This window comes from Leiobunum rupestre, chromosome 5 (assembly GCF_980474605.1).
Source record: "Leiobunum rupestre chromosome 5, qqLeiRupe1.1.hap1, whole genome shotgun sequence".
Lineage (NCBI taxonomy): Eukaryota > Metazoa > Arthropoda > Arachnida > Opiliones > Sclerosomatidae > Leiobunum > Leiobunum rupestre.
The window spans coordinates 14,148,750-14,168,949 of record NC_143388.1 but is presented as its reverse complement, the minus strand read 5'-3'; the positions used below and the strand labels follow the sequence as shown (position 1 = coordinate 14,168,949).

Below are 20,200 nucleotides of genomic sequence, written 5' to 3'. Positions count from 1 at the left end.
TTGTTATTATAAGCTTCCAATAAATCCGGTAATACGTCGATATATTTGTGCGTATTTTTCTCCGTAAAAAATCGGTACATTCGAGACTTCAGTGTTCGATTGAATCGTTCTATAATACTAGATTTTACTTCGGAGTGCGTTGCGAAAAACTTGATTCTTCTACGTTTTAATTCACCTTGAACTTCTTTGCATAGAAACTCATTACCATGATCAGTCTGTACAACCTTCGGCTGTCGACCTGATTCTAAAATAGATTTGAATGACTTTACCATAGTAGATCCTTTCTTATCCTTGGTAGCCACAGCGAATGCGTATTTGCTAAATACATCGATACAACATAAGATATATCGGTATCCACTATTGTGGTTTTTGATATCTTGCATGTCCGCCAGATCAAGTTGCCATTGTTCGTCTATCCCATACACTATCGTCTTGTTTCTTCGAAAATTGTGTCTCACTGGTCGGTGTAACGTGTACGTATCTTGCCGTTTTAAAAATTTTCTCACGTCGTTTATGTTAACTTTAATTCCCCTCTCTCGGGCAGCCCGATAAAGACCAAAAATGCCGCCGTAACTACCGGCATCCTTTACATTGAAGTATATTTCTTCTAGCTTATCCATTCATCGTACAGTTCATTTTCCGTTCGTGATACCAGTACGCGAACTCAAATAGTTCAAAAACGATAATAATAAATAGTAACAAAAACGCAGTAATAACTTTGGGTGATTTCAAGTATGATATCGATAAAGAGGTTATCAACCCAGACGGAGTAGGATCGATGCCACCTTCCATGTTGAAGTCGAAAACGTAAGTGAAAGAACTGAAACCTGATATATTATTATATTATTTATTTCAAATTTATCCAACTCAATAATCCATTGCCATACATTGATTCGGGACTTGGGGGTAAATAATCTGAATCATCGTACACCTTCTCTGGCAGATCGTTAGAAATAATAGGTACATTATCAATGGGGGATTCAAAGGGGAATTTATTTTTTACAAGTGATTTGGGTACATTTTCCTTGGCCAACAATTCATAAAATTTATCTAATCCAACAATTTTATGTTTCGGTTTGGTTTTGTATCCTTTAACTGATTCGTGTAAAATATCCATGATATTAGATCTAACTATAGGGCGTCCTTTATAAATAAGTTCACCACTGGTAGACCATTCAATTTTACTGTTTCGTTCAATCCACTTGTACAAAGCAATGACGGGTTTTAAATGTGAATCTGGTATCGCGATAGCTATTTCCGAATACCAGTCTTTCTTTCTTTTCGGTTCTTCAACGAGTTTCGCTTTCTTAGTTCTTTTGTTGCGTTGTAATAAATGGTTGTACAACTCCACTTTTTGTGATTGATTAAGTTTCTGATTATTTAAAACAGTTTTCGTATCCAAGTTTTCGTCAAGTTTTGGTTGCGAATTGAGTCGACGATAAACGTCTTCGGGAACTAGTATCATCTTTCTAGCCATTTTTGATAGCTCTACTTATAGCCGCGCCTGCAGCACTGCTCACAATTGAAAGAAGTGGTGCTAAGAGTAACGGTAAAAATCCTCCCTTCTGTATTAGAATCTTTTTTCGTTTTGCGATAGTATTAGGTTTAGATATCTTCCGCAAAATATGACAATGTCGCTTCAATCGCTTCTTATTATCATCTGACAGTTTCACATTGCCACGCAGAACATTTATACAACATTCCACAATAGCTTTAATCGCGTCGTTATTAGCATATTTGATGGCGGCATTTCTTTGACACGAATTACACTTAGACAGATATTTTAAAAACTCCTTATGATTATGAATTCTCTTCATTTTGGAATAAAAACGGCAGCTTCTTCTCCTGGTATAAGTCCTGTTCGTAGTCTGTGATCATCTGACGTAGTTGGTTTCAAATCCACCCATAAATACCCAAAGTCTCTAGCAATTGCTTGATGAAAGGCGTCGATGACGTATTTACTGTTAGTTGGGGAAATCTGTCTAGCCAAATGAAATATCGCCGATTTGTCACGTGGTGTCTTGAAAATTATCAGATAGTGCGCGTTTAAATTCAACGTTCTAATTTCCTTCCCAGGATAATACAAATTTTGCATAAGTACAAAAACCGACGTGTTTTTATGATGAGAACCTCTTATAAACAAATTCGTGACATCCTTGTTATTTGATATTTCACAAAGTAAATCATCAAGAATAACAAAATTCTTGACATTTGGGTCTAAAATTTTAACGTCTAATAATCCTTCGTGAAATTCAACGGTGGGTGTATCATCTAATACCGAATTAAACAGTTTGGGTTGATATTCCGTATAGCACCAAATAATTATCTCTGGTGGGGGTGAAATACACGTATCTTTATATTTGATAAGACTAGCCACGAAAAAGGATTTCCCAGACTGAGTCGCACCCGCGATCAGACCGTTAAAAGGATGTTGCAACCTGAAATCCATTTTAAAGAATGACACATTTTTCGCAAATCAAATAGTTTTTATTCACAAAAGTTGTTTAGCGTTACAGACTATTCTGGCGACCATGCATTTACAAAATTCTTCATTTAAAAAGGTTTTTAAAGTAAAAATTTTATAAATCTCAATGTAGTCAAGATTTCTTATCGCAGTGTCGTAGTTCATTTCAACACGCATATCCCAGTCTTCTAGACAGTTGTGTTGAGTCTGTGACGGATGGTCTACGGTACAACCGTAGCAACACTGGCGGATATTAACACGCAACTGTTCCAAAATAGTGTCCTTTAAAAGGTCATATATCCTATTTGCTTCATTTAGGTATGTTACAACGTCTTTATACATATCCATTAGCACTTTGGTGAGAGCGTAACCAATGGCGAAACCCTTCTTGGTTGGGAAAAACTTGCCGTACAATTCACCGTACCCCGGAACCATCTCCCGGATATCAAAAATTTTTCGATTCTGATACGTTCTTAGTTCAACACGTTTCGTCTCGGAACCGCTGAAAAAGCACGATGATCCTGTAGCATCATCCTTCTCGAAGAAAGCTAGTATTTCATCCTTCTTTCTGTATAACTCATGAAAATCGGCTTCGTCTAAGGTGATTCCCGTAGCACTATCTCGAAGTCCTAGACGTACATCTAGTGTAGACGTAACCTCGATGAATTTCTCTGACGAGACGGCGAACAAAACTTGGGCAAACATGCTATGAAAATTTATATGTTAGGAACATACACAAAATATTTACTAAGTAGAAAAAAAACTAATATACTTACATAGATGATTTCGTGTTGATACTTGCTCCTTAGAATGTTCTTTTACCAAGATCCCGCCTATATTTATACTATAACCTTCACCACCCACACCGCCCGGTGGTGTCACTTTATTAATTCACCACCAGCGCCGCCCTGCATTTGTACGTTCACCGCTCAACCGTGTAGCTTTGGCTGTTCACCGCCGACGCCGCCTTGCGGTGCTGCTTCACCGCCGACACCGCCCTGCCTTTGTACGTTCACCACCAGCGCCGCCCTGCCTTTGTACGTTCACCGCTCGTGCGGTGGCCTTCCACTGTACTGTTTTGGACCCGCTCGAAGACCCTACTTAAATTTGCATTACATAACTAACTAATTAAGTTATCAGTACCTAATTAAGTTATTTTGCACACAATTCGTTACTTTTATTCTTTAGGCATGCGGAGAGGAATGTTGGTAGCACAAGAAAGCGGGAGATCCGACGGACTGCCACCCCATACCGCCCACAAAATTCTTCGCCTAATCGGCCGGTGTCCTCGACGATGGTCTTAAGCACACCAAGTCGCACACAAGGAGGTACAGAGTTAGGAAAGTAAGAAATATAACAATCCTCTTTTCTACCAAAGAAAATATAACAGTAGAAATAGCTATAAAATCTGTGTACATTTAATTTAAGGCTGATTTATTGGAAGGTTTCTTAACAACTCAAAATACCTGAGATGGTTATTAATCTAATTTATAAGACTGATTTTAAATGCCTCCACTCTTAGTTCCCTTATCTCTTTTTTATATTTTTCCTTATTTATTTTTTTCGGATATTCCGAGAGTTCGAGTGTAAGCTTTAAAATTTTAACTCAATGTTAAGGGCCTGATTTCCAACTAATCGCACCTAATTCAAAATACCTGAGATGGTTATTAATCTAAATTATAAGAGTGATTTTAAACGCTTCCCCCTTATCTCTTTTTTTATATTTTTCCTTATCTATTTTTTTCGGTTCTTTCGAGAGTGTTTCGTTACCGGCCTTGACCCGAATGCTCCCGCCCCGCAGATTGCGTACGTTAAAATACTAGAGGTGTGCAAATACCATTTTTTGGGGATCGAATCGAATATCAAATATTTTTTTCAAAGCACGGCAAATACCAAATCGAATATTTATAACGTCAAATAATTTGGTCGAATATTTTTAGGGCAAAAAATTAGACCAGTTAACTGATCAAATACCAAATAGTTTTTCGAATATCAAATTATTCGACGTATTTGGTTTTCAAATAGCCAAATAGTTTGCATATTTGTCAAAAAAAGTAAATGAAATCACTGTTCATTTTACTTGAAAATAGTTTAATATTAAACCAAATACAGTATAGCTTAGAACAAAGTTCCCTGGGCGAACTTGGTAAATCAGTGGTATAATGACGGGCCCGTCCTAAAAGATGGTCTTTTAAATTTTTAATTTTACTTAGCCTTCTCTAAGGCTCTTAATAAAAAACACTGAAGGGGGTCCATTGTCTCAGGCTGCAGGCGGGCCCATAATTTTATATTACGCCACTGTGGTAAACTCTAACTTACCATTCAAATTAATTCTAATTGTTGTACAAAATGTCTTTATTTTCAACCTTCCTTCGAACAATTTTTTCGATTTGATCAAAATGAGTTAATCGTAACGTACAAAAATATAGTGCATATCAACTTATCAATTATCATACATATTTTAATTGGGTACCATGGCCTTGAACTTCAACAAATTAGAAAAAGACCTGCGGTTATTCGACCAGTTTGCAAACTATTTGAAAATACCAAATACTTTTTCCCTATTTTTTCGAATATTCGACTATTTGATCCAAAAATTCGATTATTCGCGAACTTTTCCAAGCGCTATTCGATTCGACGAATCGAATATTCGATTTGGTATTCGATCGAATTATTTGGTCTGACCAAATATTTTGCACACCCCTATAAAATATTATTTATTGTTTTGGCTTGAATTTTGTTATTGCAAATATTATGCAATTACTCTATCGATTAAAAAACCGAAAAATATTCAATTTGACGCGCTATTAAAAAACCAGCCAACAACTTACGGCCAACAGGTGCTTAATAAAAGTAAATCGCCAAGAAGTAATATTTCTAGAACCACGACCTGCAAGTTACTGTTTATATAGTGCTTGTTGAAATAATGGAAACTTTTCAACTGTAAATAGAACGTTGTGTTTTTGCTAAGCCTTATTATATCAAAAGAATCAACCTGCTTAAAAGGAAACACTTGTTGCATACTGTACCGGTGAAAAGTTTCCTTAATTTCAACAAGCACTATATAAACGGTAACATGCAGGTACTGTCTCTCCGAAAGATTACTTCTTGGCAATTTCCTTGAAGATGTTTTATTGAAGTAACTATTTCAAGCTACACCTTTGTAACATATTTTATATAACTATTTTATGAGTGCATCGTTACCACCAAAGACTATATCGGTAGAAATAGTGCGATAAGCCTTAGTGAGTCGTAAAGCGAATACACGCTGGATAGTCCTGAGCTTTTGGACCATTTTAACGTTGCCCGACTCCTTCCACCAGGCACCGGCTGCGTAAACAATTATCCTTTCGATGCCACGTTTATAGATTTGGCGTAAGGCGGCCCCAGTAATCCCCCAGGTTTCGTGGGTGTATTGGGCGATACTTTGAGTGAGAGCTGCCACTTTGGACTGGACAGCCTTTAGATGAGGCAGCCAGCTAAGAACCCCAAGCAGCTTCAGCTGAGGGGCGTGTTGAATAGGGTTACCGGCTAAGCGGTAAATCGGCAAGCGGTCAGGTGCGCCCAGACCGTGATAAGTGATACAGCTTGAGAAAGACAGCTAAGTGATGGCTCATCCAAGACCGCCCAATTAGAGGTAAGTGGGGCGAGGTCGTTGGACACAAGAGTGAGGTCGATCCAGCTGGAACGGCCATTTTGGAAAAAAGTTGAAAGAGATTGCGGATTGTTGAGCAAAAATAAATCAGTCTGATTCAAAAATTCAACTACGGTATCCTCACGGATATCAGTTAACGGGGAACCCCATAGAGCGTGCTTTGCATTAAAATCTCCACAAATGCATTGGTTAGAGGTGGTATAAGTCTTCGTAAGCTCGGTAACTTTATCCAGAATAGGACAAATATCCTCAGAAGGAGGGAAATAGACACTGTATATAATTAAGTCAGACGATCCACTTGTTATATGCACAATAGCAATATGGATATCAGTGTACAGAACCACTACGTCATAGGCAGGGTTGAAAATTGCGATGCCACATTTGGCTTTAGGTGCGTAGCAGAGTCGACAAGTCAGGGGAAACCCCAAAACCTTAGTATCTCTGACCATTGGTTCTTGGAAGACGAGAATATCGACCTTATGATTTAGGACGAACTCCCTGGCAGGCGCGGTGGCAGCCTGGCAGCGCGCCAGATTAAGCTGGGCGCAAGAAATCATGGTTAGTGCTTAAAGAAAAGAATGGAGAACCTCCTATAAAGGGGGTTGGCCATAGTCAGTTCTTAATTTTCGAAGTTCCACCTCTCGTTTGAAGAGAGGGCAATTAGTGTCTACTGACTGGTGAGCAGTACGGAATTTTGTATTATTTGATTTATTATGTTCCGTGCAGGCACGACAACATTTTGTTTTGGACTTGCAGTCCTTGAAGGAGTGCTCTTCCCCACAATTTGTGCAGAATTGGGTCGCAGAACCCTTCAACGGACAGTCTTTTTGTTGATGTCCAACCAAACAACATTTAAAACATTTAGGTACATAAATATACTCCTTGACTGGACAGTTGGTCCAGCCAATAAAGAGTTTGCTCTTTTCGATGAGAATCTTGTAAACTTCAGGAGAAGCTTCAAGTACCCAATTAGTTGAGCGTTTACCCTTCCCATAGAGAGGGTACTTCGCCACCAGATCCTGAGGATCGATGTTCAGTGCTGGATTTTGTTCAATCAGTGATGGAACGACATCGTTTAATTTGATACTATTTTCCACTCCGAGGACCAGAAGCTTGGGCTTAGCCAAACTAGGTTTACGTAGATTGACTACATCCTTGAGAGTGACAGAACTCTCCACGGAGTTCTTGAATTTAAGGGCGTCCGCCGCGGTGGAGCATTGGACTACTAAGCCATTGCGGCCCTTGCGGACCGACTGGATGCCAATATGAGCTGTACGGGGATTGAGCTCTTTGCGGACGGTAGATTCAAGACTGTCAACAGAGACAGTGGCATCCTTATGTGAGACCAGAATAACGTGATCATTCTTGGCCGTCTTCGGAATAGCTTTAGGCGAGCGTTGCGCAGCGCCGGAAGAAATCTGCTTTGGTGCAGTAATGGTTTGTACCGTGCCCTTGGTGGCAACGGTAGCAAAAGAGGTTTTTGATGCTAAGAGTTGGGAGACAAAGTCAGATTTCTCCTCAACTCGGGCTTGTAGTGCTGAAATATGGCATTGCTGGTTGCCAATAATCTCCCGAAGGATATTAAATTGATCGCGCAGCTCCTGCGCAACTGTTGTAACGCGGCTGTTTGCGTTAGCAAACACCGCTTCAATAGTGTCCGAAACACTACTGACTGCTGCCAGAACAGCCGGGTTTAGAGCGAGCTCTTCACCTTCAGCTGGGAACCTATCCATCACTATTCCGGGGTAAGGTTAAGGTAATGTGTGTTTTCGAAAATCGAAAAATATTCAAAGTTGAAAAATCTTCCCGAACACTTATACGGCAGTTCTCAACCGGTAGTCAAAACGGCGGATACGGTTGAATTTAGTCTGACGCCCATAGTGGCCTGTCTGCCTTGGGTGGCCCTACCAGGAGACGAGCTCCGTACAGCGTAGCCCACTATGTATGGACGCACGCAAGCCCCCTCACCACGACAAGGTATCAACCGTGAGGGGGAGTTCGCGAACACAGTAAAATACTATAAAAGCTACTAGTGGATCCTTACGGAAAGATAGTTCAACGAATCTCAACCAAAATAGCGAGCTGGAGCTGTCCGCATATTTCCGGTACCCGCCTCGATCCGCCTGCCCTCGCTCCACAGTTCGCTAATCCTTGTCAATGGGGGCGGCGGCGGCGGCGGCTCTCATGTCCCAATCTCGATCGCATAATTTCGGTCCCCGCCCGCGTGGGGCTGGCACCGAAATAAAAAAAAGGCTTATTTTTTTCAAAGACAATAACCCTCCAGATATAATTTTTTTGTTATTGTTTCTCTTTTTGGGTGAGAATTTCTACGGGGGATCAAAGTTTTGTAAATTTTAGGTAATTAAAAGAAATAAAATTTTACTTAACTATTCTCAGTTTCTCACTGAAAAAAAAAGAATCCATTGAATCCAAATACATGATAATTAAATAAAACATTTTTATTCAAAATCAGAATATAAATGCTAGACCGAATCGCCATATTTGGATTCTAGATAAAACAAATTTGTTTTATTCAGGACTAGAAAAAAACGGTACGAACTTAACTCAAATCAGATGTGGATAATTATGGTCAAATGCGTTAAAACCGTGGAAAATTCGATAATATTTTCGCTAAATTAAAAGTAATTTTTTCTTCCGCCCGATTACCCCTCATTTATATTCGATCCCTCTCCCGCTAGCCCAAACCTCTTTCCATCCTGTAAAGCAAAATCAAATCCCTTACAGACTCGCTTACAGAATACAGACACTAACTAAAAACGTAAAATATTTAAAATTCAAAAGCAATACATACTCCCTTGTTGGCCTTAGTCTAAACTTCTCTCTCAACGCGAACTCGAGTCCTACGTTATCTCAACAATTATGAATGATGCATTTTCCCGTACTCTAGTCTCTAACCTATTAACAGTACCTAAGATTTTTTTTTAGAAGCTCGTTATGAGCGATTGTAATGGGTGGGACAATTCAGTCCGCTCGTCCAATTGGTTAATCAGGTGCGAGATATGTGTTACGGCCACGCCAACGGGGGGATACTTAGGGATAGGGTTGGGACACCCGTGGCGGAAGTATGACAACCACCCGTTGGGGGATTAGTGGTCGTCCTCACACGGCCATCCACAAACTCTGCCTCCCGGACGCCTGGGATTACAGGAGTGAGCCACTACTCCCGGCGTACCTAAGATTTTAACTTTAAATTTACAAAATCTTTCACTTATTGTTTAAATATTTAAGTTCACTTTTGTGTAAAATATATTTTATTAAGTTTCGTATAACAAAACATGTAATCGTAGAAAGCTAGAAACCTAGAAAATTAGAAGGCTCAGTAGTGATAACTTTGTAAGATATAAATTTTCAACATCAGACCTAATTGAGTGATCATTTAGATATCAACATTTTAAAAATTAAGTCTATGAAATAAAGGAATCATAGAAAGTGAGAAGCCTTAGTGATAAATTTTTAAACGATCTTAGATTATTCTTTAACATCTTACCTGATTGCGTAAACTTTTATTCCGAATAAAATTAATAGGCCTACAAACACTGTCAAATAATTCAAAACATATTTACTATTTAACTACCTGGGCAAAGCCGTGGCGCGAAACCAACTGAAGAAATCGTAGGTTGCAAGATAAAGGTCGTGCAAAACACGCAATTTTGGTATTTCGCCAGGTGCAGAGGAGAGACCATAGACAGTATAAATCCCTAAGGGATATATACTGTCTATGGAGAGACAGGACTCGAGAGCGCCTGTTTTATTTAACAATATTACGAGAACAGTGCGATGTTGCGGTGGCGCTGGTGTACCGACGCTAAACCCTATTCACGACTCCAATTAAAGAGATAGTGCCAACTCAGAATAATTTAAAATTTTGTTCTTTGGCTTACACGTTATGATAGATTTTTAAGTCCTGAATCCGAATATATATACATATTAGCACTTTCAATTAGTATTTAGTTTTATAATTTAATGTAAAATAATGGTATTTCAATAGCCGCGTCAAAACTTTACAGATTGTTGATTGTCGATTTCGGCGCGCTCGAGCGGCGGGGAATTTGCAGTAGTCTTTTTCTACTATCGCGTAGAGGATTTGTTAGCGCGTTTTTTGACTTTCTTCTCGCGGACCACGCGGTTCGAGATTCTCGAATCACGACTTCACGAGCTGGCTATGTGTAAAAATATTATTTTCAAAGTAGAAATTGAAGAAAAAATCGATAACAAGGTATGGTTTATAAATTATATCATTATTTCTTAAACGTAGTCATTATAACAATATTTATATTCTACGGAAAGATGCCACCGAAAGCACCGAAGACCGTGGGCGCCACAGTGTATTGTTCAGTTCCTTCCTGCAGTAATAATAACAACAAAAGTGGCTTATCTTTCCATCACTTTAAATCGAATGAGGTTCTTAAAGCATGCGAAAGTGATGGGAGTAAAATTTCCTCCTGTAATCACCTAAAAATTCTATCTCCAGCTCGCTCTAGTAGCAACCAATAAACATCAACCTATCTATGACGTAGACAGTATGTGATAAAAAAAAGTTACGCTATCTTTCTATTTTAAAATTTGAAATTAATCGTGAATATTTATATTTATACCAAATGTTTTATAACTATATTTTTCTTTACTATATTTTTCAATAATTGATGAAAAATTATCGCACATATAGCAAAACTTATACATAAAACCGTTTTTTTACATAATAGTGTTGATATTAGTAGTAAAAGTAGTAAAAGTATATCACGAAACTAATCTAATACTACTTTAGAAAAAAGACTTAAAACTCCCACATTGTCTAAGTTATGTTTTGAAATAATTTTACGAAAAGTAAGTAGACTTAGTAGGCTACTAAAATACTAAATGATATTATGTAAATTTTTGGATTTTGACCAAGGTACGACATCCCCGCCCGATGGACTATGGTATGAATAAAAGCAATTTCCAGGGGGGGGGGGGGCATTTACATGGGTTGCCCCCCAACGGGTGGTCGGGATACTTCCGCCGCGGGTGTCCCCACCCTTGTCCCCACATATCCCCCGTTGGCCGTTACACATATCTCGCCCTGATTCATCAGTTATTGTGTGCTGGTGTCTAAAGCCCTTTCCACACTAGCTTCTTTTTTATTGCGGTACGAAACCGGAATAGTCCTTGGGCATAGAAATCTCATAGGTACCTAGAATGGTGCCGTCTATGGCGGGGTATGTCGCCTGTTCGCCAGGGGTCCTTCAGCCAATAAGAGGTGATAGAGTGACTACGCTACGCCCGACGCGTCATCTCTCGGCCGATAAATATTGTGTGCCCGTCGTTCCCCTTTAGGAGCCCTTTCTGAAGGGTATGGCTCTCTACCTACGTAGGTAGGGTGTCGGCTGGAGATGCTACAGCATCCATTCTCTATCCCACAGCTTAGCGCGAAGTGGAAGCTGGTCGCCCCATTGCTACGTCTTTTGTCGGGATGAGTAGCTTGCGTCGAGGGTTCTACTACCCATGACTTTTTTGTCACCTGACCAGGTTTGTGGACGCTGGCGTAGGCCAGTATGATGAGACCACCGGTGTAGTAGGCGTTAATAGCTATATTCTGAGCTTGGAGCACCGGTATATAAATTTCTGACCACCTGCTCTTTAAGAGACTGACAATTTCATCAGATTTTATTGATATCAAGTTCAGTTTGAGTGTAATTTAGAGAAATAGATTGAAATTAAGCCAATTAAACTCACTTTTTAAACGCATTCGACTACCCGAATTAAAATTTTCCTCCGACATTTAAAATTTTTAAATCGTGGTCAAACTCAATTTGACGATTAAATGCTTGTCTTTTTATATAAATTGAGCCACTTCAGCAATATGCCATACAAATACGTTTATAAATGTTAAGCTAAATGAATTCTCCAGCATGGTCTAGAATTCCGCGATTGCTACCCATCTTGCCCGGCTCGATAAAGTGCAAAACGTGGCACTCCGGGCTATTTTAAGAGTTCCCAAATCTACACGGATCTCCTTAATGGAAGCTGAAGCTGTGATCATGCCTCTTTCACTCCACCGTAACCAATTAGAAATCCAATATGTCAACCTCGCGGCGGCTTACGACTCACCGGAATACTACCGGACCTCGATCACCCACACTGAAATGCTTCGAAAAGCACTGGTCGACACACAAAACTTAAGTACTGGCGACAAATCGAAGCGGAAAATACGGATTGGCTCCATGATCCTAGCAGGCACCAGACCACTTTCGGTGCTTCCTGTCATCCTCCTTGGATCCCCGTGGATGTCGAGGTGAATTACGGATGGCTCCCGCTCGCTAAACGCGTCGCTTCCGATGTCGAACTACTTCAACGCTTTTTCTCCGAACTAGATAACATAGCGGATAGTCACACAAGCATTTACACGGATGGGTCGTGTAAAGACGACTCAAGCTGCGTGGGTGCCGATTTCTGCGTCCCTGAGCTAGGGTTCGAGAATCAGATGATAGTCGACTCTGGGCATCCCATATCAGCCCGGTCGTATTGTTCGCGATTAATCAGGTGATTTTGTACGCTCGAACTCATAGTCTTGGTGTCATCCTCATCTGTTTGAACTCCAAGATGGCTTTAACAATGATTCACACCGGTAATGGTGCTGATCCCCAAGTGTTTCGCTTTCGGAGTCTCTGAAGCTACTATCCCGGGTCAGTAAAGTTTCTGTGGTGCCCGGCGAATGTCGGCATTTTGGGCCGACCGCTGTGCAAATGTGGGCGAATTAATTCATTGTAAACGTTTTCTTACCACACACTAAGGCTGCCCTGAAAGCCAGAGCCAAAGATTTTGTCCTAAACCAATGGCGCCGCGAGTGGCAGACGTTCGTGAACGACAGGCCCGATGGGCAGTACAAGCTCGATCCATCTCGTGATCGGCTGGCATTGCTACGGTTGCCCAGATGGCAGGACTCACTATTATCCCGTTTCAATTGTGATCGGATACTGCTATTTTGATTTAAACTGAGGACAGATGCCTCGTGCAGAGGTTGTCGTAACAATCAAACTGAAACATTAAGTCACTTAATCTTCACTTGCGCTGCTGTGGCCGCGCCTCGTGTAAAGCTGTTGTCCTCCTTGTTTCGTGGCGGGTTTACTTCTGACATGTCTGGATTAAAGACGGGTATCCAGCATGGGGAATTTCCTGTTATCACGGACCTTTGTACTTTACTGTCTTCTTTTAATTTTGGCGGATTTTTCAAGCACTGTTATTTAGCTTCAATTTCCATTCATCTACTGCTGTGACTGTCATGAACCTTACTGAAGGCCACGCTGCTACCTAGGAGCAACAAATACAGCAACCCACACAAGGCGAACGCAACCCGTCCAAAGTCGTTCATTTTCTTGTGTACAATTTTCATTGGCTAGAGCCGTTAGACGCTTTAGAGCCTGCTGCCGTTGGAAGGAAAGAATTTTGAAATTGTCTTTCCCTTTTCCCTAAAACGTTCAGCGTAAAGGCTCGTCCAATGAAATTTGTACTTAATACAGCGTAAGCGCGTTTAAAGGCTAGATGCGTTCTCCTTGTGTTTGTTGCTCCTAGCTAGGAAGATGATTTTATTGAAGTGTCTATTCGGAGATATGGGTTTTCGGTGAAATGATTTTCGGAGAAATGGGAATTCGGGGAAATGAGGGTAGCCCCACATTTTTGCGTCAAATGTGGAATTGTGGATGTAAAGGATAATGTAACATCTCTAATATGTTTTAGGAGGAAAGGGGAAGATTGAATGGACATTTTTTGACAATTAATTAATATTTAAGTAACTCTTATAAGATTCCTTCCAAATAAAATCTGACAATGTTACTGGAAAAATATACTAAATTTACGGGTGATTTCAACTTAACGGTGATGATTATCGGCTTCGCTCTGGTGCAAGGCTTAGTGAGTTTAGCTAACAAAGCTGATGCAAAGGCTATTGTGAGAGACAGTCCAAATGTTATTGATTCGCAAAACAGTATAAAAACTCCCGAACAAGTACAACTTGCTGAAGTTGAATCTTGTAAAGAGTATATTTTAAGACATTGCGAACAGAGTTCTTTAAATAATAACTTTGATGTTTTGGAATGTATTCAAAATGTTAAGGTTGGTGTTCATTTCAATGTGGTGTCATCACTGACAGTTATATCAAATGCAACATTATTTGTATTAATATAATTATAGGCTTATTTGTTTAATTATCTTTTTAAAAATAATTTTCTTTCCATACCAGAGAGACTACGTATTAAATACTCAGTGTCAAAATGTAATGACCCTTAACATAATAGTCACCTCATATTCCAAACTAATTAAATTCTTACTTAGGTAATTTGGAGCTTTAAATTAGATTTAACTAAAGATGAAAGATTTGAGGTCACTGCGAAAAGTATATGTGCCAAACTTCTGGTGCAGCACCCAGAATGTCATGTCAAGAAAGGAGAGCAAGGACAATTATTATATTGCTTGATGGAATTTACTGACAATACTACTGATGAGTCTTGCCAAAGTTTCTTGAAAAAGATGGAAATTATAGTTTTTAGCGATTACAGATTAATTTACAAGTTCGCCACTTCATGTCAATCAGATATAACCAAGCTGGCCTGTGGTCGAATTTCGCCCAATATTGAAGGAGTAAGAAGCGTAGAAAAATGTTTTATAGCTCCTTTATATCAATTTAATTGTTTTTTTTTTTTGTATTCAAGGCTACTCATAGTCAAGGAAAAACTATTGAATGTCTGTCAAAAGATACAGAACATCTAACATCATCCTGCAGACATGAAATATTTAGGATAGCAGAGCTACAAAGTGATGATTTTCATTTGGACCGGCCTTTATTTTTCGCTTGTAGAGATGACAGGGAGAAATTTTGCAGCCGAGTTTTGTCAGGGGAAGGAAGAGTTTACAGATGTCTAATGAGACATAAGCTTGACAGAGAAATGAACAAAGAAGTAAGCAGGAAATAAATGCGAGTAAAGAGTCATTTTAGTCCCTGACCTTGTGTCAGTTTAGTCCTTTACATTTTAATTTGCTAAATTTTTTCCAAAAAAACCGTATTCGTAAATGGAAAACTACTTAAAAAATATCTTAAATTAGAATAAATTTCTAAAATTGAGCGAATTTACTTTACGGATGAATGGAATTTTTTAGCAAAATATCAACACTCCAACGCATGTCTGATTTTTTTTTTTGATACGTTAGACGATATTGAACATTTCTGTTTCAAAATTATTTTGCGGAAATATAAATTCGCTGAGGTATTAATTTTGAAAAATTAATGTTTTTTCGCATTACTTTACGCCAAAATTTGGTCCGCTTCCAGGTTGTAGGTGAAGTAGGATACGCGATGGGCTTAAAAGAAATAAATATGCAATAAAAGTAAAGCAGTGTCCAATTTTTATTTGTGGAAATGGTTAAACTAGCGTAAATTAAATGTTAGTAACACATTTTACATGGCCACGCTTCTCTGCAAAATTTTGTTAAACTGTCCGCGTGCCCTTTGCATATTTTGGTAAAGCTCCTATCTCCGAATGCAAGACGATTGTAAAAAAGTATTGTGGAAAAATAGCAAAATATAATCATAAACTAAGTGTTGGTGCCGGACGGTGTCAAACGTTAGCTACTCTCTCGTGGCGGGGCCTGCTGCACCACCTCAACCCCATTCTTGCTAATATCGAGGGGCCGTTTATCATCGCGACCAAGAGGACATATTACCAAGAAAAAATTTAATATACTTTGTCCCCACCCAATATTGCCCAAAACGGAAAGTTTTGTGTATCCTACTATGCCACAAACGGGAAAGTATCGATAGAAAACATTAATTTTTGTGAATATTCAAATTTAATATCTCTGCGAAATTTCATTTCCGCAAAATAATTTTGATGCAGAAATGTTCAGTCTCATCTAAAGTATCAAAAAAAATTTTTTTTTTAAAAATTGAACATGCGTTGGTGTGTTCATATTCACCCGAAATTTTTATAATTTTGGTTTGAAATTTGATAAAATAATCATTAAGTCAGTAAGTTTCTCTTAGTTTAAAACCTAATATCGGTGGTGTCAGAGACTAATTCGTTACCAGTACTAATTAATTACTGTTCATAGTGTCGAGATAAATTGTTTCAAAGGGAGAAACTGGTAGTTCAAGATTACAAAGTTAGTCGGGGATTAGCCAAAGTGTGTCGAGAGGATATCAAAATGTATCATTGTCGTGATGAAACTTCTGAAAGAAGGGAATTTCGACTGGCTCAAATTTTATTGTGTCTCGAAAATGCTATTAGAAGAAACTATCCTGTAATGAGTGACTGTCAAAGCGAAATGAAAGAACACAGAAAGACTTTAATGGAAAATTACAAATTTACTCCTGATTTGGCATCTGCTTGTGAACCAGACATCATAGATTTTTGCAAGCATATTGAAACAGGTGGTAAAACCATTCATTGCCTGATGGCCCACGCTCGACCTTCACGAAAGAATGGACATAGAATATCAGATAAATGTCGGAGAGAAGTTGAGTTTTTGTTAAAAGAAGTTGATATTGGAGAGAGCTGGAAAGTTGATCCAGTTTTCCAAGAAGCTTGCGATTCTGTTGTTAGATTTTATTGCGATAATGTTATGGCAGGCGAAGGACGGTAAGTATCTGTGATAGTTCAGAATATGCATTATTTTTATGGAATGTTTTTTCTTTCAATTTTAAGAGTTCTGTCTTGCCTTATGGATCATATCGATTCATCACATATGCGTGATACTTGTAAAGAAATTCTTCTTCAGATTCAGTATTTTGTCGCGAGAGATTTTAAGTATGTATCGAAATATACTGTTTTTGGCTATTACCCGTGTTTAATGTTCGAAATTTCTTACAGACTAGATTTTATGCTGTATAAATCTTGCAAAGCCGATGCGGAATTGCATTGTCATGCTAAAAAAGAATGGCATGACAAACCTTCCAAAATGGACCCTGAAAGAGGTCCTATAGTACTTCCTTGTCTTTATCGTTACGCTTATCATCCTGATAAAAATGTCAGGGTGAGTTATAAAATAAATTATCTCATTCCTAAAATCCATACCGTTCATTAACATCTAAAATTTAAAATAGCTGACTAAGGAATGTCTCTATGAGTTGAAAAGAGTCATGAGGCAAAGAGCAATAAATGTTGACCTTCAACCAGAAATTGAAGAACCCTGCATTGGTGATTTATCACGTTATTGCAGTGAAAATATAGAAAAGGGCCAAGAACTGATGTGCTTGCAACAGAAATTGAAAGAGTTAACTAAAGATTGTGCCCAGGCTGTTGCAAATTACACTGAGGAAGAAGCAGAACATTTAGAATTGAACTACCCCCTTTACAAAGCTTGTGATTCAATTCTGAATTTGTTTTGTAAGGTAAATATAAAATGAGTGCTCTTTATTACAAAAAACGTTTCTGGAGACTGTTATTGCAAGTTTTTTTGTTTGGTATTACAGGAGCTGAGAGCAAAAGATGTGGACCAAGGAGACCTAATTCAGTGCTTAATCCAGCACAAAAATACCCCAGAAATGAAGAACATGCAGAAGTGTCGAGTGGCTGTTGAGCATTTCCAATTGGTTAGTGGAAACCAAATCAAATACAATAAACTGGAATCTTTTAGGTTCATCATTAAATGAAGCTTGTTTCTTGTAGATTACTTTGAAGGATTACCGTTTTACATTTAAATTTAAAGAAGCTTGTAAAAAGGATGTGTTGGGCTACTGTAAAACTGTAAAAACAAAATCTGATGTGATAGCTTGTTTGAGTGGAATAGTCACAAATGACACCCTGAGCAATAGAAGAAATAGAATCTCAAGGGACTGTAGGTCCCAACTCAAAGCCGAATTACTGCAAAGAGTAAGTTCATTGTATTGCTGTTAATGCTTTTACTAATGCGCATTATTTAGTCTGAAAATATCTTGTTGGATCCTACTCTTGATGATGCTTGCAAGGATGATCAAAGAAAGTTTTGTAAAGATGTTAATACTGGAGAATCTCAAGTAAAGAATTGTTGTCAGTGGCAATTAGGTTAAAACGTTAAATTTAATACTCTTCAGATGCAGGAATGCCTAAAAGATCACCAAAAACAATTGTCTTCACGCTGTCACAAAATATTATTCAATCGTGAAAAAGTTGAGATGAATGATAACTCGATAGACTCTTATTTGATGACCCACTGCAAATCATCTATAAAAAGATTTTGTGGTGATGTTGAAATGTCGCAAGTTTTGTATTGCCTTAAAGAGAACAAAATGGATCCCGGGATGGAACCTGTTTGTCGAAAATTGGTTATTAAGAGACTTATTGAACAGAATTTGGATTACAGACTTAATCCTAGGCTGAAAAAAGCGTGCATTGATGACATTCCTAAGTTTTGTAGTAAAGTTACTGAGAAAGAAGCCCAAGATGAGTTATTTGAAGGAAAAGTAAGTTTTACTTAAATCTCCACGAGCATGAAATTTACAATATGCAACAATAATTTAGACGGTGATATTTTTAAATTTTTGGTATAGCGTGATTTGGTTTAAATCTCAGTAGTAACTGCATTTCTAAGCATACACAATATATATTTAGGTTATATCGTGTTTGAAGAAAGAATATCGAAAAAATCGGTTATCAAAGACGTGTGACATAGAGGTTATGAGTGTAATGAGAGACTCTGGCTGGGATGTGCAATTAGATCCCATATTGGTCAAAGCATGCACGGATGAAGTAATTAATAACAGCTTAATCATTATTTTAATTGCTTTTTCAAATAATAGAGCCCACATTACAGATTCATGAGTTGTGCCGCCATGAAAATGTTATCGAGGAATGTCTTAAAATTAAGTTTCAAGAAAAAGCTATTAAAAGTGAAATTTGTCGAAAGGTACAAAGTTTGGAAGGAATTATGCCTAAAATATGAACTTATTATGGGTTTATGTGATCTTTAGGAACTAGCTCGATACATATTTGAAGGAAAAGCGGACATCCATTCTGATCCTTTACTATACAGAGTTTGTGTTCAAGATATCAAACATTACTGTTCTGATGTCCCTGCTGGTCATGGGCAACGTAATGCAAAGTTTCTAAATTATTTTGTGTTTATTTTAAATGATATTTTCTTCCAGAACTGTCTTGCTTATTAGCAACTGCGGAGTCAGGTTCAGCAACTTTATCAGTTGACTGTAAAACTACTTTATCGAAGAGGATGGAAATGTTTGAATATGCAGCACAAGTAATGTCATTTGACTGTTTATTTAGATTTAAATAGGAAGTTAAGTCATTCAATAGCAATACATATTTGATAATTTATATAACACGCTAGGTTTTACTTGACAAGTTTAAATAATGAAAAAAGAATCTTTAAGATTTTTCATTAAGTCTTGAAATTTAGGTTGCTCCAGCGGAAACTGTTGAGGAACTTATCAGGCAAGTGGCAGCATCACCTGCTCGAAACTATTTTATCGTGGTTGCGTTGGCATTTTTTGGCATTATTTTTATTGGAGGATTATTCTGTGGTCGAGTTTCAAAACATGTGCCCACAAGTACCAAGAACAAGTAATGTTTAACTTAGGTGAAAAACTGAGAAAGAAACCGCACATCATAAAAAACAAATTCATATTAGCGAAGTTTAATATCGAGGTTGGATGTCTTTGTTGCGGGACCATCTCTAGTCACATTAAAAGAATTTTTTACCTGTGGAAGAACATAAAATTTGAAATAACTAGCTTAATATCTAAGCGATAAAGTTAAGGAGATAAACAGGTCTAAAATCTAATAGAACCTGAAAATAAAACTGGAGGTCGCTAAAAATCAGCAATTAACAATGTGTCATGATGAAAACTTACATTTGTGCGTCTTTGTGTTCATATTTGTCTACTTATATACAGAGCAAGCGCCTTTAAAATATTATAAGTTACTTTTTGTTATTGGTAGTTATTAAATACGTTGCACATGAAACTTAGTTTAACCAACATAGGCTAACATCTTTTTTATCCACACCAAAAATCTTCCACCTACACTTCCCAGATGTACTTTTTGGGTTAAAAATATTAAAAACAAATGTATGATTTATATTACCAAATACGATATGAA

General features: G+C 38.1%; 1 protein-coding gene across 2 annotated transcripts; it reads left to right on the top strand.

Annotated features, from left to right (window-relative positions):
• The first annotated feature begins 13,765 nt into the window (after nt 1-13,765).
• Nucleotides 13,766-20,189, top strand: Glg1 (Golgi apparatus protein 1). Of its 2 annotated transcripts, none has more exons than XM_090175962.1 (17): nt 13,766-14,228; nt 14,356-14,388; nt 14,448-14,753; nt 14,825-15,070; nt 16,221-16,747; nt 16,814-16,915; nt 16,979-17,141; nt 17,212-17,499; nt 17,581-17,700; nt 17,777-17,980; nt 18,031-18,123; nt 18,187-18,549; nt 18,698-18,835; nt 18,900-18,992; nt 19,057-19,177; nt 19,234-19,340; nt 19,500-20,189. In XM_090175962.1, the coding sequence occupies exons 1-17, from the start codon at nt 13,944-13,946 to the stop codon at nt 19,665-19,667; spliced, it is 3,357 nt and encodes a 1,118-aa protein (XP_090032088.1). In that variant the 5' UTR covers nt 13,766-13,943; the 3' UTR covers nt 19,668-20,189. The 2 variants fall into 2 exon arrangements, with proteins under 2 accessions (XP_090032088.1, XP_090032087.1); XM_090175961.1 differs by having other exon boundaries at nt 13,767-14,228; nt 18,181-18,549.
• The last annotated feature ends 11 nt before the right edge of the window (nt 20,190-20,200 follow it).

Bases quoted from the DNA above. Each gene is read 5' to 3' on its own strand.
- Glg1 (XM_090175961.1), top strand. From the start codon at position 13,944: ATGTTACTGGAAAAATATACTAAATTTACGGGTGATTTCAACTTAACG. The intron at 14,229-14,355 runs GTTGGTGTTCAT...TTTCCATACCAG, and splicing joins AATGTATTCAAAATGTTAAG to AGAGACTACGTATTAAATAC. The intron at 16,748-16,813 runs GTAAGTATCTGT...TTCAATTTTAAG, and splicing joins GTTATGGCAGGCGAAGGACG to AGTTCTGTCTTGCCTTATGG.